Below are 21,056 nucleotides of genomic sequence, written 5' to 3' on the forward strand. Positions count from 1 at the left end.
GAAGAGGCTCAGGTGCTTTCCTTTCCTTCTCTTCTCAGAATCGTGATTGCTGCAGTGCTGCTTTTGTTATTAGGGAGCTAGATCATGCTCTCACTCCAACCCATTCCTCCGCCCCAAGGTGAGACGATGTTCACATTCAGATGTAGCAGGACATTTCTCTTGCAGGCAAGCACTTTCTCCTTCATACATACAGTCACATGTTGGGCAGAGGGCACCTTTCCCAGACACTGGCTTGGAGCCACTGTCACACCCATACCTAAGCTTGGTAAGGACAAACACCTTCCTTGTAGCTACCTCCACATTTATCCCAACAGCTTTGTGTGCAAGGTGGTGCAATGTGTGACTCATGCCCGGCTGGCATGGTGGTTAGAGCCTCGCAATGTACTAACCACTTAACAATGTGGATTTAGAGTGCACTGTTCTGCAGTTGACCATCTCGTCACTTTGTCAACCCATGTAAGAAATAGTTTTCTGTGGTAATACCAGACTGTGGCTAAGTTCTTCGATTTGGAAAAAGGCTAGAGGACTGGTATCCTCTGTACTCTCTACACGTGGGACTTCAGAGGCCGCATGCCCCATTTCCTTCAGGAATTTTTAAAAGACCAAGAGACCAAGTTTTCAAGGTATGCATGGGTTCTGCCATTTCGGACACCTTTATCCAGGAAAACGGCATGCCTCAGGGTTCAGTCCTGAGCGTTGTCCTCTTTGCAATCGCCATTAACATTATTATGGCCTGTCTCCCACCAGGCATCTCCAGCTCCATTTTTGTTGACAATTTTGCAGTCTATTGCAGTTCTCCATGGGCTTGTTTTCTTGAGCAGTGTCTTCAGTATTGTCTCAGTCGTATTTACTCGTGGACCATCAACAATGGCTTTTGCTTTTCCATGGACAAAACCATTTGTATGAATTTTTGGTGGCGCAATTGGTTTCTTCCACCATCTTTTCATCTTGGGCCTGCTGCTCCTCCGTATATTGAAACTACGAAATTTCCAGGCCTCATACTCAATAGGAAACTTCCTTGGTCCTCCCACATGTCTTATCTGGCTGCCTGCTGTAACCAGTCCGTCAATGTCCTGCATGTCCTCAGCGGTACATCCTCGGGAGAAGATGGGACCGCCCTCCTCCATTTGTACTGGTCCCTTGTCCTTTTCAAAGTAGACTACAGGTACTTCATTTATGCATCTGCACGCCCGTCCACGTATGCCGCCTCAATACAATCCACCATTCATGGCATCCGTTTGGCCACTAGAGACTTTTACACTAGCGGGTTTGAGTGTCTGTATGCAGAAACTGCCAAACTACCGCTGTGATTTTCTACTCAGTACCTAAAGACACTACTCCAGACACTCTATCACTGCAAGTTTCTCAACATTCACACGGATCTTTGTGATAGTGCTTTTTGTACACTGATGGCTCCCGGACAAACCATGGTCTCGGGTGTGCCTTCATTGTTGGCACCGATGCTTTTCGGTATTGGCTTATGGAACACTGCTCAGTATTTTTAGCGGAGCTCTTTGCCTGTATCAGGCCGTGCAGTACATCTGGCAACACAGACTTTTAAATTGTGTCATTTGCTCATACTCTCTGTGCTCTTCAGAGCCTCTGTGTGCTGTACATCGTCCATCCCTTAGTGCTGCAAGTCCAGGAAAGCTTTCATTTGCTCATTCTTCATGGAGCCCTGTTATATTTATGTGGGTCTGTGGTCACACTGGTCTGATGGGCAACAAGTCCACTGACGCTGCTGCCAAGGCTACAGTCCTTGAGCTTTGGCCCGCTAGTTCTTCCATTCCCTCAGATGATCTCTGTGTTGCCCTTTGTCAGCAGGGGATTACTGTTTCACATCACCACTGGTCTTCCCTTCATGGGAACAAGCTCTGGGGAATTAGACCCCTCTCAGCAGCTTGGCCAACCTCCTCTCGGCCCTCTTGCCATGAGATCATTTTGGGTAGGTTGCATATTCGGCACTGTCTTTTTAGCCATTGCCATTTGTTAAGTGGTCATCCCCCACCACTTTGTGCTCATTGTCCTCAAGTGTTGACTATTCACCATTTCCTGATGGAATGTCCTTTTTTAGCAAACAACGTGCAAACTGTTGACCATGTTTTACTTTTTATCCATCATAGCAATATGGTAAAGGACATTTAATCTTTAGTTTAGGACCTCCGTTGTCTCTATGGAGTATTGTATGGACCTTTCTCCAAGGTCATGGCTGTAACTGTGTTTCCTTCTGTCGATTCATTTTTAACCCCTTTTTTGTCTTCACATTCTGTGGTTCTGACATGGGTGCGTATGATCCTAGTAGTTTTTACGTCCTAAAACAAAACAAACAAACAATTTCAATATGAATATGTACATATATGTGTCTTTATTGCAGTGCCATCTTCTCTGTGGGTGCACTCAATCATCTGAACCCAGGCGGGACTCGTGAGCAAATAGAGAATAATGGCTGGAGAACACTACATGTGTAGGCTGCAACATGTGGGAATTTGTGGTGGGTGGGAGGCATTTTCAAGTGACTGAAGCAATTAAGGCAGCCATTCTAGATAAGCAGAGCATTTGTATTAGAACCCCAGTCCGGCATAAATTTTCACATGTCACTCTTGCACTTAATGCATTGCACGTATGCAGCTGAGATCAGAAAATTTCTGTTTCATTGCATATATAAAACTTCTTTAAATTCTCTTCCCATTCCACCAACCTAGTTTCAGATCCTAGAGCTCTGCATTTTGCCCCTAAATAGCAGTAGAGGCAGTTGCTGTTCTAAGATTCATGTTGTGGCTGAGCTGAAGTTAGAGTGCACTCAGTCCACTATTCCCAGTGTTTGTTCATCTGATCCACAATACCGATATCCCAGGAAATGGCTCATGTTAATCAGTTACTCCACTCCTCCTATCACTTGCACTTGCTTAATGGTGCTTGTTAAATAGAAATGTGGAACTACCTGAAAGAATTGGTTTATGCAGCATCTTCATAATGTAATAGCTATGGAACCATTAGACACCATCCGAGGAAGGGTGCATCAGTTCATGACCCTATGGTGCATGTGTACTTAAAAGCAAGTAGAAGACAATTTGATAATTTACTAATAAGTTTTAGACTTCAGTATTATATAAAAATGTTCTTTCATTGATAACTCAAAAACAAAATATTTATGAACAATTGTTTTTATAGGTCCTTTCATTTACATTAATGTGAGAAATCTGCCCTCAAAGTACGTTAAAGGAGTGTTGATAGTCTTATACTTTTGCTACTTTCAAAAAGAAGAAAAAGTGTGAAGTAGAAAGACTTCAAAATGTAACACATGCCTCTCTGTAATGCAATATAATAACAAGTAATTTGTCTATTTGTTGCTTACTGATATTTCATAAGATTTATTATTGTAGAAGATGTATGATACAATAATATATGTATGCACATATTTCTAGAAATTGGTGGTGCAGTGCTTGCATCAAATATGCTACCATTGTCAGTGTTGCATATTTAATGTTATGAGAGCATAGTCTTTAACAGCCAGAGACAATTTCAGTCAAATTATTTTGGGTGTGGGACCTTGTCATATGTGGTTAAATTAATGACGTTTCAGGTGCTACTGAAGGCAGCATTCATAATCCTGATGAAGCTGCCTGCAGTAGCAACTGATATACTGGTAATTTTATCAGATGTCCAAAAGAATTTATTGAAGTATTTCATATTATTTATAAAAAAATGTGGTAATATGTTTGCAGAGGAACAGCCGTCACCAAAAAAATCCAGCTGAATGTTTTAAGTTCTCTGTAGAAGATCGTTTCCAGTGTACAAAATCAAAAAAGGTGAAGTATACATATAGAGCAGAATACAGCCTTCCTCTGGGAATTCCACTTGATGCAGCCATAAACAAAGAGGAAGTCACAGCATATGAGGCACATCGAGCGGAAATGGAAGCCAAAGGCCAACGTGTGTAAGTTGTCTTTATTTTGTTAATGTTGTGGGAATAGAAATTTCAAGGCTTCAAATTACTTGAGCAATATGGAGAAAGTTTGATTTCTTTGTGTATGTTGACAAGTCTTCAGACATTTATGTTGAAGGGAATGAAGATTCTCATAAGGTATCACAAGGTGATCTTGAAGATAATGACGATCCAATGTTGAAGAGTACAGTTTTTAATGACAGCTGCAGTATTACAACAGTGCTATATAACAGACCATGAGTGTTCTTCAGTTTTATCATCTACTTATTCTGTTTGATGGTACCAATCATAGCTATAAGTTTTACTTGCTTATTTTACTAAGTTTAAGGAGGCAAATATGTTATTTGTTAGATTCTCCTCAGCTAATGTGAATCAACACTACTACTTACACTGTTCTAACTTATCACAATTCTCTTACTCATTAACATGCACATTCTTTTTTAGGTTAATCAGATGATGTTCACAATGATCAAATATGGTTAATGAACTGAATAAAACAAATTTATGATTAAAGACTATTCTGATTTCCAATCATTCTCTTGTGAACATTTAATGAAAATTATGTAGGTATATGCAGAATTATGAAGGAGAGAAATAAATTATGTGGTCTCATCCAGAGAGAAAAATCTACAGTCATTGCACGGATGAAGGCGAAATAAAAGGAATATATTCATGATGTGAATGGCAATGCTTGGACTCTGTAGATGGTCTGTATGGCATTACAGTGAATGCACATTAGACACTAGCTTTACACACAAGGTTAAGAATGAAGGGGGTAGAGGAGAAACCTGTGAACATGACACAGTTAAATGGCAGTGCAGTCACACTGCATATGACTTCGTTAATATTTTACATTTCTCAGCAATATGGATCACAAACGAATCACTTTTTGTGTATTATTTAATTATTTTTGGCACATTGAAGACCACTTGATTTTTATCTGTTACAAATTTTCAGCATACAGATTGAAGTCGACAGTTTCAACGATTTTCGCATGTAAGTTGCCATGCAATCATGGCTTATTTAGTTATGTATTTGGTAAAAGGTCGGTCTCTCTCTCTCTCTCTCTCTCTCTCTCTCTCTCTCTCTCTCTCTCTCTCTCTCTCTCTCTCTCACACACACACACACACACACACACACACACACACACACACACACACACACACACACACACACACTGACCATAATAATGTAGTACTTTCGCAGCCGCATTGTGAAAATGTGGAAACTCTGCCTGAGGAAAGCAATGTAGGCATCCTGGACAGTTTTAACATAAAAGGATTTGTCTTTAAAATGGGAATTACCTTGCAGATCAGTCAGTTATATATGCACTTGCACTGGGGTGCTTTCATCCGAAACAGTAAATGGTCTAAAAGACACCTTGAAAACAGATGTAAGACTGGCAGTGTCATCCAAACAGTTCTGAAACTTTTATTAATTCTTTCGAGGCCACAATGAGTTCTTCAAACCTAATGTTTTCTTTAACACAGTTGTGCTTAGGGAACTGGACTGTGTTTGTCAGTGTGCCCCTTCTACAACATGATTTTCTGTTAAATGCATCCCAATCAAATCGGAAAGAAGTTATTTCTCTTCTTTCAACGTCATAGACTGCACAGTGTGCAATCAAGTCCACTTAAAATTGTGTGATCTGCAATTCGATTTGGATGTTCTAATTTTCGTTCCTGCATTCCTTTTTACTTCATAAATTCAACAATAGCAAGTTTTAAATCACAAAATCATTCCAGGTGTGCCCCACGACTTAACCAATGTACTTTGCAGTTTTGCTCTTTATTCAGTTCCACTGAAAACTGTTGCAACTGACAGTAGGATAATGTGTGTGACTTTAAAAATTGTACTGTTTGTACCAACAATTTTGTCACTTACTGTGTGCCTGCAAATGTAGCACAAAGTGCTTCTTGATCTACAGAACAATGAATCCCGTCTGCCGATTGTTGTAATTTTGTGCTCATTCATTGTCAACGAAACGGTGAAATTCTTTCTGCTTGGTACTGTAATGTCATTTCGTAGAATGTTGTTGTACCCATTGCTGTGTGACTGCGCAATATATGCTTTGAGAATTCTTATCCCTACCCTCCACCATTCCATTGATTTTTAAAGGCATGTTATGATAGATCGCCGACTACCTCTTTCTGTGCAAACAGCCACTGGACCTGTGAACATCCTTCATACGACGACCAAATAGCGAAGGATAAACAGCACTGACACCGCGATTCTGCTGAACTGAAGAAGAGCCATGCTGACTGAAAAAAGTTACATCACAATACTAAATGAAAATGTTATGCTGTAGGTGGTACTTCTGAGAAGGACTGAGCAAAGTCAAGATGGTCCAAACCTGAAAACATCATTGACAACTTCATTATTAAAGTGTTGAATGATTTAATTCAGTTAGTTCATTTCCTCTTATAGTGGGCAGATAAAAATATTAATGTGGCACAAAGAACTAGGTCTTCTTCCCTAGGTTTACATAAGTCTTTAACGCATGCCATTAATAATAATGTCCTACCCTACATAGATCTTATCTTTATGGGAAGTGATAAGTTAAATACATTTTAGATATAACAGACAGAAGGCATGGAAGACAGTGGTTCAGAGAACCTTGCTGTGAACAGAGTAAGAATCATACACTCGAAACAAAAACTTTAAGCCCATGGATTCTATTTGTCTTGGTAAAAGAGTATTTTGTTGTTTCAAACATAATATTGAGTTAGTTACTATTATAGACCTGACAGGACTGGATGAGTGGGCAAAATTCTTGCTGTTAGATGTGCTTCAGCAAAGTTGTTTTAGGATTACAGACAGCTTGGTGAATGGTTCTTTTGGAAAAATTCTGGGTGCGTTTGAAATCTGATGTCAGCACCTTGTCATTGTTGGTAACTTTGACTGAAAGAAATTGCATGTTTTTTTTCCTGATTCTGGACAGCAGCAGTAAGCAGTCTTGCCTCAGCCACCAAATAATACCAACAGTCATAGCTTATCACACAGTGAGCATAGAACAAAATATGGCCAATGCTGCTCCCCTGGATCAGCTAGAAGTCTCATGACTCATGGTTCTGGTAGCTGAAGTATGAGCAAGGAAGGTTTTCTTACCACCACCCTAGTGGACACCTGCAACGGTGCAACCAAAGAAGAAATTGCAGGGATGAAATAGGTAAAATTGTGTTTAGTGATGAACACCAATTTTGCTTTGGTGCCAGTTGTCAGTGCCACACTAGCATATTATTGCAACAAAGGAGCAATTGCGTAAGAGGCCAAAAAATTACAAAAAATCTATATCTGTTGTTCATTGTATATCTCTGTTGTCCATTGAATGAACATGAAGCACTGCAGTTACATCCAGCTCATCCAGCATATTTTGCTGGCAGTCTTTCCATTTCTTTTTAGTGTCTTTACTGTGCTAGGTTCCTTATCCATGCTCAAAATTAATTTCTCAAGACTGGTATCAATGTGTCATGTCCTGCAGTAAGATCTTAAGCTGATTTACATAGGAACAAAGAAAATAAGTAATATATGTTAGAATAGTATCATTATTGTAGTAACTCAGTTATGGGAACATTGATAGTCCCATTTCTATTTTATTAATACTCTATCTTTTAAACTCCCTGCACATCATTTTTGTATTTCATTATCTTTGCAAATGAAGTGAGTAAGGGGAAAGAAATCAAAGGTGTTAATTATGGAAACCATATCTCAATTAAAATTGTATTACTAGTCATTTGGCTTAAGAATTTAAAATATAAATTGCTTCCAGGGACCCAGGTCAAATTGTGCGGCCAAAAATAAAATTATTCTCCTGCTTGGAAGCATTTACTCAACCAGAAATCATAACTGGTTTCTACAGTACAGCTGTTAGTGAGAAGACCACAGCTCGGAAGTAAGTGATACAAGGAATCCCTTGTTCTTTGAATTTAGCCGCCTTTTGGTCATAAAAATCTGTATGGTAATATAACCCTTACCCTTAAACTGCAAGGTTGAAACATTTTTTGTGTAGAAATCTTCAGTAAATAGGCACATTTATGAACTGTTTTTTGTAGTCTTCTTGCTTAATTACAAAAAGGATTTTATGTTATTGGATTATAAATTACTGCCTTTTTTCTGCAATGCATTCACAGCTTTCTAAAGTCCTTTGCTGTATATGGATGTGGAAACTAAAAAAAAAAGTTATTACACAAAATTACTAAGTTTTGGGAGGATTGTATTATTAAAAATCTATGGAAGATTACTTTTAGTATGTGTTTGTAACTGCTGCTTCCTTACAGAAACACTACTGAAATAACAAACCGCCTTCTTGGACCTACTGTGAAATAAAGAGATACCTTATACATAGTAAATCAGGTTCAACACATGAAACTCTTTTAGAAGTGTGTGAACGCAAGATTTAATGCTACAGAGAATCTGTTGCCAGATGACAGTTGAGATGGAATGCACAACATTGCAGGAGAAACCATTTGGAATACCTTTGGGATACTGCACTTTAGGTGAACCTGTGTAGTATTGGGTACCTTGGGTGCAGGTCAGATAAATATTGGCAGCAAGAGCTTTCAGCTGGTTAGCTAGGCTAACTTGATAGAGTAAAGAGGGTGTGTGTGGGATTGGGGGGGGGGGGGGGGAGGAGGCCCTTGAATATGATAAATACTACTACTTATTTTTGGTATAAAAGGAAAATGTTCAATAACTTTTGAGACTCACATTTAATTTATTGCTGTAATCCATACTAGCTTAATTGAGGATTCTATCTAACTGAATAGGAGTAGAGAATTGTAGGGTTTTATGCAGGAACAAGAATGCCTTTTTGTGGTAAGTGGCCAATGAAATGTGAGAGTTGAGGTTTAGAACAGCAAAGACAGGAGTATTGATGCATTCAGAAATGTGGCTGCTGACCAAGCAATTTGTTTGTATCCTGAATATGGTACTTTCAAAGTTGTAATGTTTGAAGTGTGATAAAAATAAGAAACTAGGCTAGCATTAAACACACATCATATTCATTCATACTCAAATTATTATCGGCAGTCAATTTTTTCCCGTGTATGTCAGTACGCATTGATGCAAAATGCAGTATTAAAGCTAACACAATATACTTCCCTTGACCATAACTTTTTCTACTGTTAATGAAGACTACATAGACTACCATACCCATTTACATCTACCACTACTATTGTCCTACAACTTGGTTCCCTCCTGTCTATCACTAGTATACACTATAACTAATTCAGATAATTACAACACCAGTTTTTTGTCTGCCACATTGCACAAGACACTCCCATATCTCCCCGGTCCGTGGGCATGCCCTGCTGGTACCTTGGCCACTGCAGAAGGTTCTGGGGTGAAACCAGTCTCTTCCATTGTCTGCCAGTTTCCTGTTTGCAATGGATAACTTTCCTGTTCGGAGGAAGTATCATTGTTCCCAGTGAGGAGTGCAGCCTTGTGCCGCGCAGCATCACCTCAGTTCTGGCTCCTTGGCTGGCAAGACACAGCCCATGACTATACTTCCATACTGGTATTGCTGTGATCACCTTGCATGTGCTGTTAAAAGGCATTTCATCTGCTGCTTCTGTTGAGCTCAAATGTCTCCCCTGTGTTGCTTCTCAATTTTTCCATCACAACCACCTGTAGTACAGCAAACAGGGGTTGACCCAATCCTTCCTTGAAACAGTGTCAGCAATATTGTCCAAGATCTAATATTTAGTCTCACAACACAGTATCTCCGTGATATTAAGTCCTCCGTGCTAATTCAGATTATCAGCAACATCAGCCTACAGTGGATATCCCCAGATTGTATGTTCTGGCAAGCCTTCTTCACCACACTCAGGCTCGTAGGTTAGTCTCCCACTTCGATGCCAGTAGGTGGCGTTAGACTCATGACTCGTCAAGAAGCATCAGGCCTCTGAAAGGATACAGGAGCTTCATTCTCAGTCTCTGTTTTAAGTTTGGAAGAAAATCATAGATGTTTCTCGCTGTTTGGGCTTCATCCCATTATTACTGTCTCAGGAGAAGGACCTGATTGTGGATTTGCTGCTTGTTTGTAGTACATATTCATGTTAAATTCTTCACTTCATGATGTTCTGTGTTTAACAACTATATTGCCCCTTTTTCTCATATCTGGAGATAGTGGCCCGAGTATTACTTGCAATGCCTCAACTGACAAATTACTAAAACTTCCTGTCAACCAAATTAGGATTCCATGCTGCACCCAGTTAACTATCCTAGCTGGTGATAATGAGCTAAAGTCTGCACCCAAGCACTCCCGCAGTATTCCATGACTGCAGTAAAAAAAAAAAATACTGTTATACATTCTTATTGTCTTTGTGGGTAGTTTATAATTGTAACTGAGTAGTCTAATAATGTTGTTCATCAATTTCCTCCCTCTGTTGTTCATTTCTTCAATATGTGCATTATAATTTTGTCACTCGTTCAAAAGCTGCCAAGGTATATGGCGACACATATTTATCTTTATGGATCTGTTGCGTGATTTCATGATTGGATGTCTCAACTGATATAATTTGTGAAGGGCTGTGCTAAATCCTTCTTCAGGTTGCTATGGGAGCTTCGCTTCACAAGGAGCACAACATCATCAACAAATGCAGCCACTCCAACAACTCCTTTGTTTTCGTGCAACTTTCTCAATACCTATCCTGTAGCAGATTGTAGGACACAGGGCCACTTATGAATCCATGCAGCATTACAGCCCCTGGTTTCGATGTACAAGTACAACAGAAGTTCAGCTTTCAGTTACTCAGCCTTGCACTGTGTTAAATATTGGAGTTAATCTTTCTTGACCATGTTCAGATTTCTGGTCCTCTGGGCGTAAGCAACAACAAAATTTTTGAAGTTTTTGTACATCAAGAGACACTACTGTGCGTAAAAGCACTTTCACGTGTCTTGGTAAAAATGTTAACTTCACAGAAGTTGTCAATGATAAAATCTATCTCTGGAATGTACAGTGCCATAAATAATCTCTGATGGAACTGTCAGAGTTTCGTAAATTCTCATCTCAAACTGTTTTTAAAGATGCATGGGAATTTCCACTCAACCCATGTGAAATGACTTTCTGTATACTCTTGCAAAATAAATAATCACTTTATGCTTCTCAAATGAACAGTTGGACAAAAATAACCTTTACTTTTTGCTGACTTTATTATATTGAGGCGAATGCACAACAGGCCTTGCCAGTAAGATAGGCAAGCTAACTGCTACATAATCTTATTATGAGTCAGTCAATTAACACAACAATATTCATTTATTTTTCAATTACTATTATGTTTGTGAGTAATTCAATTCAGGGTAGAGAGCGGCAACAGACATCGGCGGAATCTTCTTCTCTGCACTGGCCATTGGTTAGTTTGCGACATTGAATCCTGATGCATCTAACACTAAATGTTACAACACATCAGCCTTCTGAAATTTTTTTTGCAGAGGTCTCTCGTGAGCATGATATTTGTTTCTCTGCTTGTATACAACATTCAAGGGCAATAGAAAGTACCTCAAGTGGTCAAGAAGTACTGGGTGATCTAACACCCCTACAATATTTACAACATTAATGTGTGTTATCACGTAATCTACAGAATCTTCTGTTGACTTCTAACTTCTGAACACACATTGTTGAGAGTTCATTCCATGAAGCAGTCTTTTTCTCCTGTAGTCTACCACGCTCCTCCAGCATTTTTCCTTAAAGTACAAAGAAGGGAATTTAGAGCCACGGGATCCTTCCCTTCTCCTTTTTTTGAAATAATCACATTTGCTAATATCTGGTATTCTTCAATGCAATAAAAATGCTTTATAGAATTGGCACATCTACATCGATACTCTGCAAGCCACCTGACGATGTGTGGTGGAGGGTACCTTGAGTACCTCTATCGGCTCTCCCTTCTTTTCCAGTCTCGTATTGTTCGTGGAAAGAAAGATTGCCAGTATGCCTCTGTGTGGGCTCTAATCTCTCTGATTTTATCTTCATGGTCTCTTCGCGAGATATATGTAGGAGGGAGCAATATACTGCTTGACTCCTCGGTGAAGGTATGTTCTCGAAACTTCAACAAAAGCCCATGCCGAGCTACTGAGCGTCTCTCTTGCAGAGTCTTCCACTGGAGTTTATCTATCATGTCCATAACGCTTTCGCAATTACTAAAGGATTCTGTAACGAAGCACATTGCTCTCCTTTGGATCTTTTCTATCTCTTCTATCAACCCTATCTGGTAGGGATCTCACACCAGTGAGCAGTATTCAAGCAGTGGGCGAACAAGTGTACTGTAACCTACTTCCTTTGTTTTCAGACTGCATTTCCTTAGGATTCTTCCAATGAATCTCAATCTGGCATCTGCTTTACCGACGATCAACTTTACATGATCATTCCATTTTAAATCACTCCTAATGCCTACTCCCAGATAATTTACGGAATTAACTGCTTCCAGTTGCTGACGTGCTATATTGTAGCTAAATGATAAAGGATCTTTTTTTCTATGTATCCGCAGCACATCACACTTGTCTACATTGAGATTCAATTGCCATTCCCTGCACCATGCGTCAATTCGTTGCAGATCCTCCTGCATTTCAGTACAATTTTCCATTGTTACAACCTCTCGATATACCACAGCATCATCCACAAAAAGCCTCAGTGAACTTCCAATGTTATCCACAAGGTCATTTATGTATATTGTGAATAGCAACGGTCCTACGACACTCCCCTGCGGCACACCTGAAATCACTCTTACTTTGGAAGACTTCTCTCCATTGAGAATGAGAATGACATGCTGTGTTCTGTTATCTAGGAACTCTTCAATCCAATCACACAATTGGTCTGATAGTCCATTTGCTCTTACTTTGAGGGGAACTGTATCGAATGCCTTGCGGAAGTCAAGAAACAGGGCATCTACCTGGGAACTCGTGTCTATGGCCCTCTGAGTCTCATGGACGAATAGTGCAAGCTGGGTTTCACACAATCGTCTTTTTCGAAACCCATGAGGGTTCCTACAGAATAGATTTCTAGTCTCCAGAACAGTCATTATACTCTAACATAATACATGTTCCAAAATTCTACAACTGATTGACGTTAAGAGATATAGGTCTGTAGTTCTGCACATCTGTTCGACGTCCCTTCTTGAAAACTGGGATGACCTGTGCCCTTTTCCAATCCTTTGGAATACTACGCTCTTCTAGAGACCTACGGTACACCGCTGCAAGAAGGAGGGCAAGTTCCTTCGCGTACTCTGTGTAAAATCGAACTGGTATCCCATCAGGTCCAGCGGCCTTTCCTCTTTTGAGCGATTTTAATTGTTTCTCTATCCCTCCGTTGTCTATTTCGATATCTACCATTTTGTCATCTGTGTGATAATCTAGAGAGAGAACTACAGTGCAGTCTTCCTCTGTGAAACAGCTTTGGAAAAAGACATTTAGTATTTTGGCCTTTAGTCTATCATCCCCTGTTTCAGTACCATTTTTGTCACAGAGTGTCTGGAAATTTTGTTTTGAACCACCTACCGCTTTGGCATAAGACCAAAACTTCTTAGGATTTTCTGCCAAGTCAGTACATAGAACTTTACTTTCGAATTCATTGAACACCTCTCGCATAGCCTCCTCACACTACGTTTCACTTCGCGTAATTTTTGTTTGTCTGCAAGGCTTTGGCTATGTTTATGTTTGCTGTGAAGTTCCCTTTGCTTCCGCAACAGTTTTCTATCTCGGTTGTTGTACCACGGTAGCTCTTTTCCATCTCTTACAATCTTGCTTGGGACATACTCATCTAATGCATATTGTATGATGGTTTTGAACTTTGTCCACTGATCCTCAACACTATCTGTACTTGAGACAAAACTTTTGTGCTGACCCATCAAGTACTCTGAAATCTGCTTTTTGTCACTTTTGCTAAACAGAATAATCTTGCTACCTTCTTTAACATTTCTATTTACGGCGGAAATTATTGATGCAGTAACCGCTTTATAATAGCTGATTCCCTGTTCTGCGTTAACTGTTTCAAATAGTTTGGGTCTGTTTGTCACCAGAAGGTTTAATATGTTATCGCCACGAGTCGGTTCTCTGTTTAAATGCTCAAGGTAGTTTTCAGATAATGCACTTAAAAAAATTTCACTGGATTCTTTGTCCCTGCCACCCATTATAAAAGTTTGAGTCTCCCAGTCTATATCTGGCAAATTAAAATCTCCACCCAGAACTATAACATGGTCGGGAAATCTACTCGAAATATTTTCCAAATTGTCCTTCAGGTGCTCAGCCACAACAGCTGCTGAGCCAGGGGCTTATAGAGACATCCAGTTACCATGTTTGAGACTGCTTTAACCATGACTTTCACCCAAATTATTTCACATTTCGGATCTCCGTCAATTTCCTTCGATACTGTTGTACTTTTTATCGCTATGAACATGCCTCCCCCTTCACTGTCCAGCCTGTCTGTGCGGTATACATTCTAATCTGAGTTTAGAATTTCATTACTGTTTACATCTGGTTTCAGCCAACTTTCTGTCCCTAGTACAATGTGGGCGTTGTGACCGTTTATTAATGAGAGCAGTTCTGGGACCTTTCTATAGACGCTCCTGCAGTTTACTATTACCACATTAATATTGTTATTCCCTGTTGCTTTTTGCCTACTACTACCTAGTTGCGTCTCGGGAGGCATCTTGTTGGGCCTAGGGAGGGAATTCTCTAACCTAAAAAACCCACATGTGCACTCCACATGTACTCCGCTACCCTTGTAGCCACTTCCTGCGTGTAGTGCACGCCTGACCTATTCAGGGGGACCCTACATTTCTCCACCCAATAGCGGAGGTCGAGAAATTTGCTCACCAGATCTCCGCAGAATCGTCTGAGCCTCTGGTTTAAGCCTTCCACTCGGCTCCAAACCGGAGGACCGCGATCGGTTCTGGGAACGATACTACAAATAGTTAGCTCAGATTCCACCCCACAAGTGAGGCTTTCCGTCTTCACCAATTCCGCCAACCGCCTGTATGAACTGAGGATGACCTCTGAACCCAGACGGCAGGAGTCATTGGTTCACCCAGTGCTCTTTATCGCCGAGAAATTTGCTCACCAGATCTCCGCAGAATCGTCTGAGCCTCTGGTTTAAGCCTTCCACTCAGCTCCAAACCGGAGGACCGCGATCGGTTCTGGGAACGATACTACAAATAGTTAGCTCAGATTCCACCCCACAAGCGAGGCTTTCCGGCTTCACCAACTCCGCCAACCGCCTGTATGAACTGAGGATGACCTCTGAACCCAGACGGCAGGAGTCATTGGTGCACCCAGTGCTCTTTATCGCTGCCGGCAGGGCCGCCTCCACATCTCGGATGAGACCCCCTGGCAAGCAGACAGAGTGAACACTGGCCTTCTTCTCCGACCCATTCGCTATCTCCCTAAGGGGCTCCATCACCCACACAAGTGTAAACTAATAGGCATATGAAAGGTGTGTAAAACTTCAGTAATGATATCATCAAGACCAGATAATTTGTGCCTTTTCAGTTTCAGAATTTATTTCTTTGCCTACGTTTATGAAAATGAAAAAAAAACTATTCCTCCTCCATCTTATGCTTCCCTACATTTATTCCACAGTTCTGTGTTCATCAAATTTTTCCTCTGCAGTGTCATGTGGGAAATATGGATCTATCAGTACTTGTGCAGAATGTTGTTTTTTCTGTCATGTGCCATTGCTCATTAGAGCTGATAGCATTGTTGGAGATTTTATCTTTTGGCAGATCCCATGAGTCAAGATGCCGATTTGGTGGCATGAATCAGTTTCAGCTCTCTATTCTTGCATGCCGCAGGCCCAATCTGTGAGCTCTTTCTTGCACAGTACGGCCTTTCTCGTAGAATCTTCTTGTTTATCTGTCTTCTGCTCTCAGTCTTTGGAGACCCTCCTTTCCTGGTACTTATGAACTCCAGCTTGTTTGTCTTATGACTGCTATTGTACCTTTCTTTGCAGTGCGAGTTTGAGCTTTCTTGCCCAGTTTGTCACCTACCTCCACCAAGTCTGGACAAGGGAAAATATTCCTGGGGGTTTCAATAGGCTCTCATTACGTTGAACTGTCTGTTTAATGTGTTTAATTGATTGTTGTCTCTTGTGTATTTCTGCAGGAGTCAGCTGTAAAGATAACAAGATTGTGATCACTTGTGGTGAGGCCTCTTTCAACCTTCCGGGTTCTGATCTTCCTAACTGCATGTTCATTAAGTATTGTGACATCTATACTGAACTGTGCACCAGCCCTTTCTTCACATGTGGTAGGATTCCCACTTCAGTTTGCCACTTGCATATTCAATTCCATTCTGGCTTCCTACAGTCATTGTCTCCTTTGTCCTGCACTGAACTAAACCATAACTATATTGTTGAACTGGAAAGACAGAAATCAAACTTTCAGGGATTATCAGATGTGTTTATTACAATTGTGTATGTAGCAGTGTGGTCACCGTTGCTGAGGATCAAATGCTGTTCTACCATGTGGTGTAATCAATTGCTTGTACAGCTTCTCAATATCATATACCATATTACATCTATGAAAAACTAAGCAACGATTTCTCCAAAGGCTGAGGGTCAATAAGTAAATTTTTTGATACCAGTTCAATGTAGTTCCCAACATTGCGTAGAGAAAACATTATAGAGTTTTCTTCTGGGTGTTTGATTCTTATATGTCTCAACACTGTTAGTAGACTTGGGGATTCTTCTAGTTTGGCAAGATGTGTGTCTTCAGGTCCTTCATAGATCTGATGTAGGTATATATTTTGCCATTGGTATGTTTCCCTCCTACTGCTTAGAAGCTTTACACCTGCTCCTTCAGCGCATGTTTTTATTCTAAATTAAAGTTGCACATCACTGTCTATCTGGATTCAGGTTTGGTATTACGAACTATTGATTGTATTGATTCACAAATTTAAGGTGTGTCAGTATCTCTTCTATTGAACTTTATTCTCATTTTGGCAATGTTCTCTTCCTTCACCAGCACTTAACTACACTGGCATCGTGTTTTGTTGTGTTTCCTGTCTTTAACATCATTGTGTTTAATAGATAATTTTAATGACTAGTAACCGTCCCCAGCTTTGGAACAAAGTACCCTTTGCCACGCAACATTGGTATGAAGCACACCTTACCATACAAAATAGATAAACACACACCCTGCACTGTACGGAATTAGTGCGAAGCACATTGCAGCTCTCAATACGGTACAAACCACTGTCCACCTATCAGTGCTGGTGCAGAGCGCCCTCTGCCCCTCAATGCTGGTGTGGAATGCCCTCTGCCCTCAATGCTGATGCGGGACATCCTCTGCCGCTTGGCGTGGGTACGGAAAGCCCCCTGTCACTCGGCGCAGGTGCGGAACACCCTGTGCCCCAACGCACCAGTACAGAACACCATCTGCCCCGCAGTGCCAGTACGGAACCCACTCACATAATTTTTGACCACATACCATATATGATAGAGGAATTAAATTATGCATTAACCTGTGACTTATTTCAGCTGTAAAGAATGAGCCTTGTTGCCAGTATTGATTTGTGTTCTTTTTAATAATAGTGTAAATCTTTTTTCTTCACATTATCACTTCAAACTGACTTCTCTTCGGAAGCATTTAGAAAATAATTCGTGAATACTCACCTTTAATGGAAATGTTGGTTGCAAGTTATTGAACTTACATGCTTAAATGTAGTATGAGCATTTTGGAAGATTTCCTTTTTTATCAGCTATACATGATTGCAGATCTTGTTTGACTTTTTTGAATGATGTGGCTGAGATTAGTACAAAAAACTTCATTATTATAATTATGTACTTTATAATGTAAAGGTACACACAAATCGTCCCTTCAACCAGGCTTACATGTTTAGAGAGAGAGAAACTGGGTTGATCCCTCTCAGATCACTGTCAGTTTATTTGCCATTTTGAGATTGTTGTATTTGGAATGTGGCAGTTTTAATTAGCCCGCACAGTTTCCAGTCAATGCTGCACTGACATATGAATGGAGGAAGAGTAATTGTACTTTTCACTTCAATGATGTGTAGCATACTCTTACACTTGATGCATTACATTATTTTAAAAACTAACACTATCATTTGTGATTAAATTATACCTTATATTTGCAACAATTTTTGTGTTGCTGATGGGCGTTCTTGGGCACCTCGGTATGATCCTAAAGTTTCTGGAAATCTCACTGGTTCTTGATTTCCTCCTTGTTTTTAACCTGACAGTTTAAAGGTGAGCAAAACTATCTCTTTACACTTGGTTTACCCATGAACAAGTAACAGAGAATGTAGATTCACATGCCTATTTGTGAACATTAACTACACCAGTATGTAATTTGAACAATGGAAGAAGCAAAGGTAACAACTCACCATATAGAATGAGATTTTCACTCTGCAGTGGAGTGTGTGCTGATATGAAACTTCCTGGCTGATTAAAACTGTGTGCTGGGCCGCGACTCGGACTCGGGACCTTTGCCGAGTTCGAGTCTTGGTGCGGCACACAGTTTTAATCTGCTAGGGAGTTTCAACTCAACATATAGTTTGAGGTGTACAGTGCATAAACAATACTGAGAACATTCTGGTGTAAGTAGGGGGGATGTGCACAGTGACTTAAAGAAGTGGACTGGGAGGGGAGACAGAACAGGGGAGTGGTGGGACTACAGAGAAGGGTGTGAGTACAGAATGAGTGAAGTATGGTCATGGTGACAGTGTGATCATAGTAAGAGGGACTATGACAGTGATTAGTGCATACAGGAGCCATGAAGGTTATGGGATCAAACATCATGTTGCTAGGACAGCCCCCACCTACATGATTCAGAGATGCTGGTGGTAGGGAGAACTATCCAAATGCACAGGTTGTGAAGCAGTTACTGAGGCCTAGCATGTTATGCTCAGCAGCATGTTCAGCTTCTGGGTGGAAAACTCTGCTCTTGGCCACATGTCGGTGAAGGCCTCTCATATGAGTGGGCAGACTGTTGATTGTCATGCCAACAGAAGATTCTGTACAGTTGTTACAGCAGAGCTGATAGACAATTTAAATGCTTGTATAGGTAGCCTTTCTTGGGATAGGGGAGGCTCTGCTTGTGCTACTGCAGTAGTTCCATATATGAATTTGTATTATATATATATGATGTCTGTTATTTTGGTCATCTTCAAAAGAATAGGCACCACACACACACACACACACACACACACACACAATGGAAGAAGCAAAGGTAACAACTCACCATATACAATGAGATTTTCACTCTGCAGTGGAGTGTGTGCTGATATGAAACTTATATTTAACAGAAAGATGATGAGACTTACCAAACAAAAGCGCTGGCAGGTCGATAGACACACAAACATACACACAAAATTCTAGCTTTCGCAACCAACGGCTGCCTCGTCAGGAAAGAGGGAAGGAGAGGGAAAGACAAAAGGATATGGGTTTTAAGGGAGAGGGTAAGGAGTCATTCCAATCCCGGGAGCGGAAAGACTTACCTTATGGGGAAAAAAGGACGGGTATACACTCGCGCGCACACACACACATATCCATCTGCATATACACAGACACAAGCAGACATTTGTAAAGGCAAAGAGTTTGGGCAGAGAAGTCAGTCGAGGCGGAAGTACAGAGGCAAAGATGTTGTTGAAAAACAGGTGAGGTATGAGCGGCGGCAAATTGAAATTAGAAATTAGCAGAGATTGAGGCCTGGCGGATAGCGGGAAGAGAGGATATGCTGAAGGGCAAGTTCCCATCTCCGGAGTTCTGACAGGTTGGTGTTAGTGGGAAGTATCCAGATAACCCGGACGGTGTAACACTGTGCCAAGATGTGCTGGCCGTGCACATAGGCATGTTTAGCCACAGGGTGAGCCTCATTACCAACAAACACTGTCTGCCTGTGTCCATTCATGCGAATGGACAGTTTGTTGCTGGTCATTCCCACATAGAAGGCTTCACAGTGTAGGCAGGTCAGTTGGTAAATCACGTGGGTGCTTTCACACGTGGCTCTGCCTTTGATCATGTACACCTTCCGAGTTACAGGACTGGAATAGGTGGTGGTGGGAGGGTGCATGGGACAGGTTTTACACCGGGGGCGGTTACAAGGGTAGGAGCCAGAGGGTAGGGAAGGTGGTTTGGGGATGAAATCCTCCCCACTCCACCTAGAGTGTCTTTCCGCCGTCCACCTAACCTTTGTAACCTCTTAGTTCATCCCTATGAAATCCCCAAACCACCTTCCCTACCCTCTGGCTCCTACCCCTGTAACCGCCCCCGGTGTAAAACCTGTCCCATGGACCCTCCCACCACCACCTATTCCAGTCCTGTAACCCGGAAGGTGTACACGATCAAAGGCAGAGCCACGTGTGAAAGCACCCACGTGATTTACCAACTGACCTGCCTACACTGTGAAGCCTTCTATGTGGGAATGACCAGCAACAAACTGTCCATTCGCATGAATGGACACAGGCAGACAGTGTTTGTTGGTAATGAAGATCACCTTGTGGCTAAACATGCCTATGTGCACGGCCAGCACATCTTGGCACAGTGTTACACCGTCCGGGTTATCTGGATACTTCCCACTAACACCAACCTGTCAGAACTCCGGAGATGGGAACTTGCCCTTCAGCATATCCTCTCTTCTCGCTATCCGCCAGGCCTCAATCTCCACTAATTTCTAATTTCAATTTGCTGCCGCTCATACCTCACCTGTCTTTCAACAACATCTATGCCTCTGTACTTCCGCCTCGACTGACATCTCTGCCCAAACTCTTTGCCTTTACAAATGTCTGCTTGTGTCTGTGTATGTGCGGATGGGTGTGTGTGTGTGTGTGTGTGTGTGTGTGTGTGTGTGTGTGTGTGTGTGCGCGCGAGTGTATACCTGTCCTTTTTTCCCCCTAAGGTAATTCTTTCCGCTCCCGGGATTTGAATGACTCCTTACCCTCTCCCTTACAACCCACATCCTTTCGTCTTTCTCTCTCCTTCCCTCTTTCCTGACGAAGCAACCGTTTGTTGCAAAAGCTTGAATTTTGTGTGTATGTTTGTGTTTGTTTGTGTGTCTATTGACCTGCCAGAGCTTTTTTTGGTACACACAAAATTTCAAGCTTTCTCAACCCCCGGTTGCTTCATCAGGAAAGAGGGAAGGAGAGGGAATAATGAAAGGATGTG

The 21,056-nt window shown here is 41.2% G+C and overlaps 1 protein-coding gene across 1 annotated transcript in view; it reads left to right on the forward strand.

Annotated features, from left to right (window-relative positions):
• Positions 1 to 21,056, forward strand: part of LOC126174856 (ubiquitin carboxyl-terminal hydrolase 5) — a 166,475-nt gene that overhangs the window by 105,818 nt on the left and 39,601 nt on the right. Inside the window, exons 10-11 of the mRNA XM_049921253.1 lie at positions 3,726 to 3,937; positions 7,716 to 7,838. Coding sequence (XP_049777210.1) covers positions 3,726 to 3,937; positions 7,716 to 7,838 — 335 coding nt within the window. The remainder of the gene's footprint in view (positions 1 to 3,725; positions 3,938 to 7,715; positions 7,839 to 21,056) is intronic.

Source organism: Schistocerca cancellata, chromosome 3 (genome assembly GCF_023864275.1).
Source record: "Schistocerca cancellata isolate TAMUIC-IGC-003103 chromosome 3, iqSchCanc2.1, whole genome shotgun sequence".
Classification (NCBI taxonomy): domain Eukaryota; kingdom Metazoa; phylum Arthropoda; class Insecta; order Orthoptera; family Acrididae; genus Schistocerca; species Schistocerca cancellata.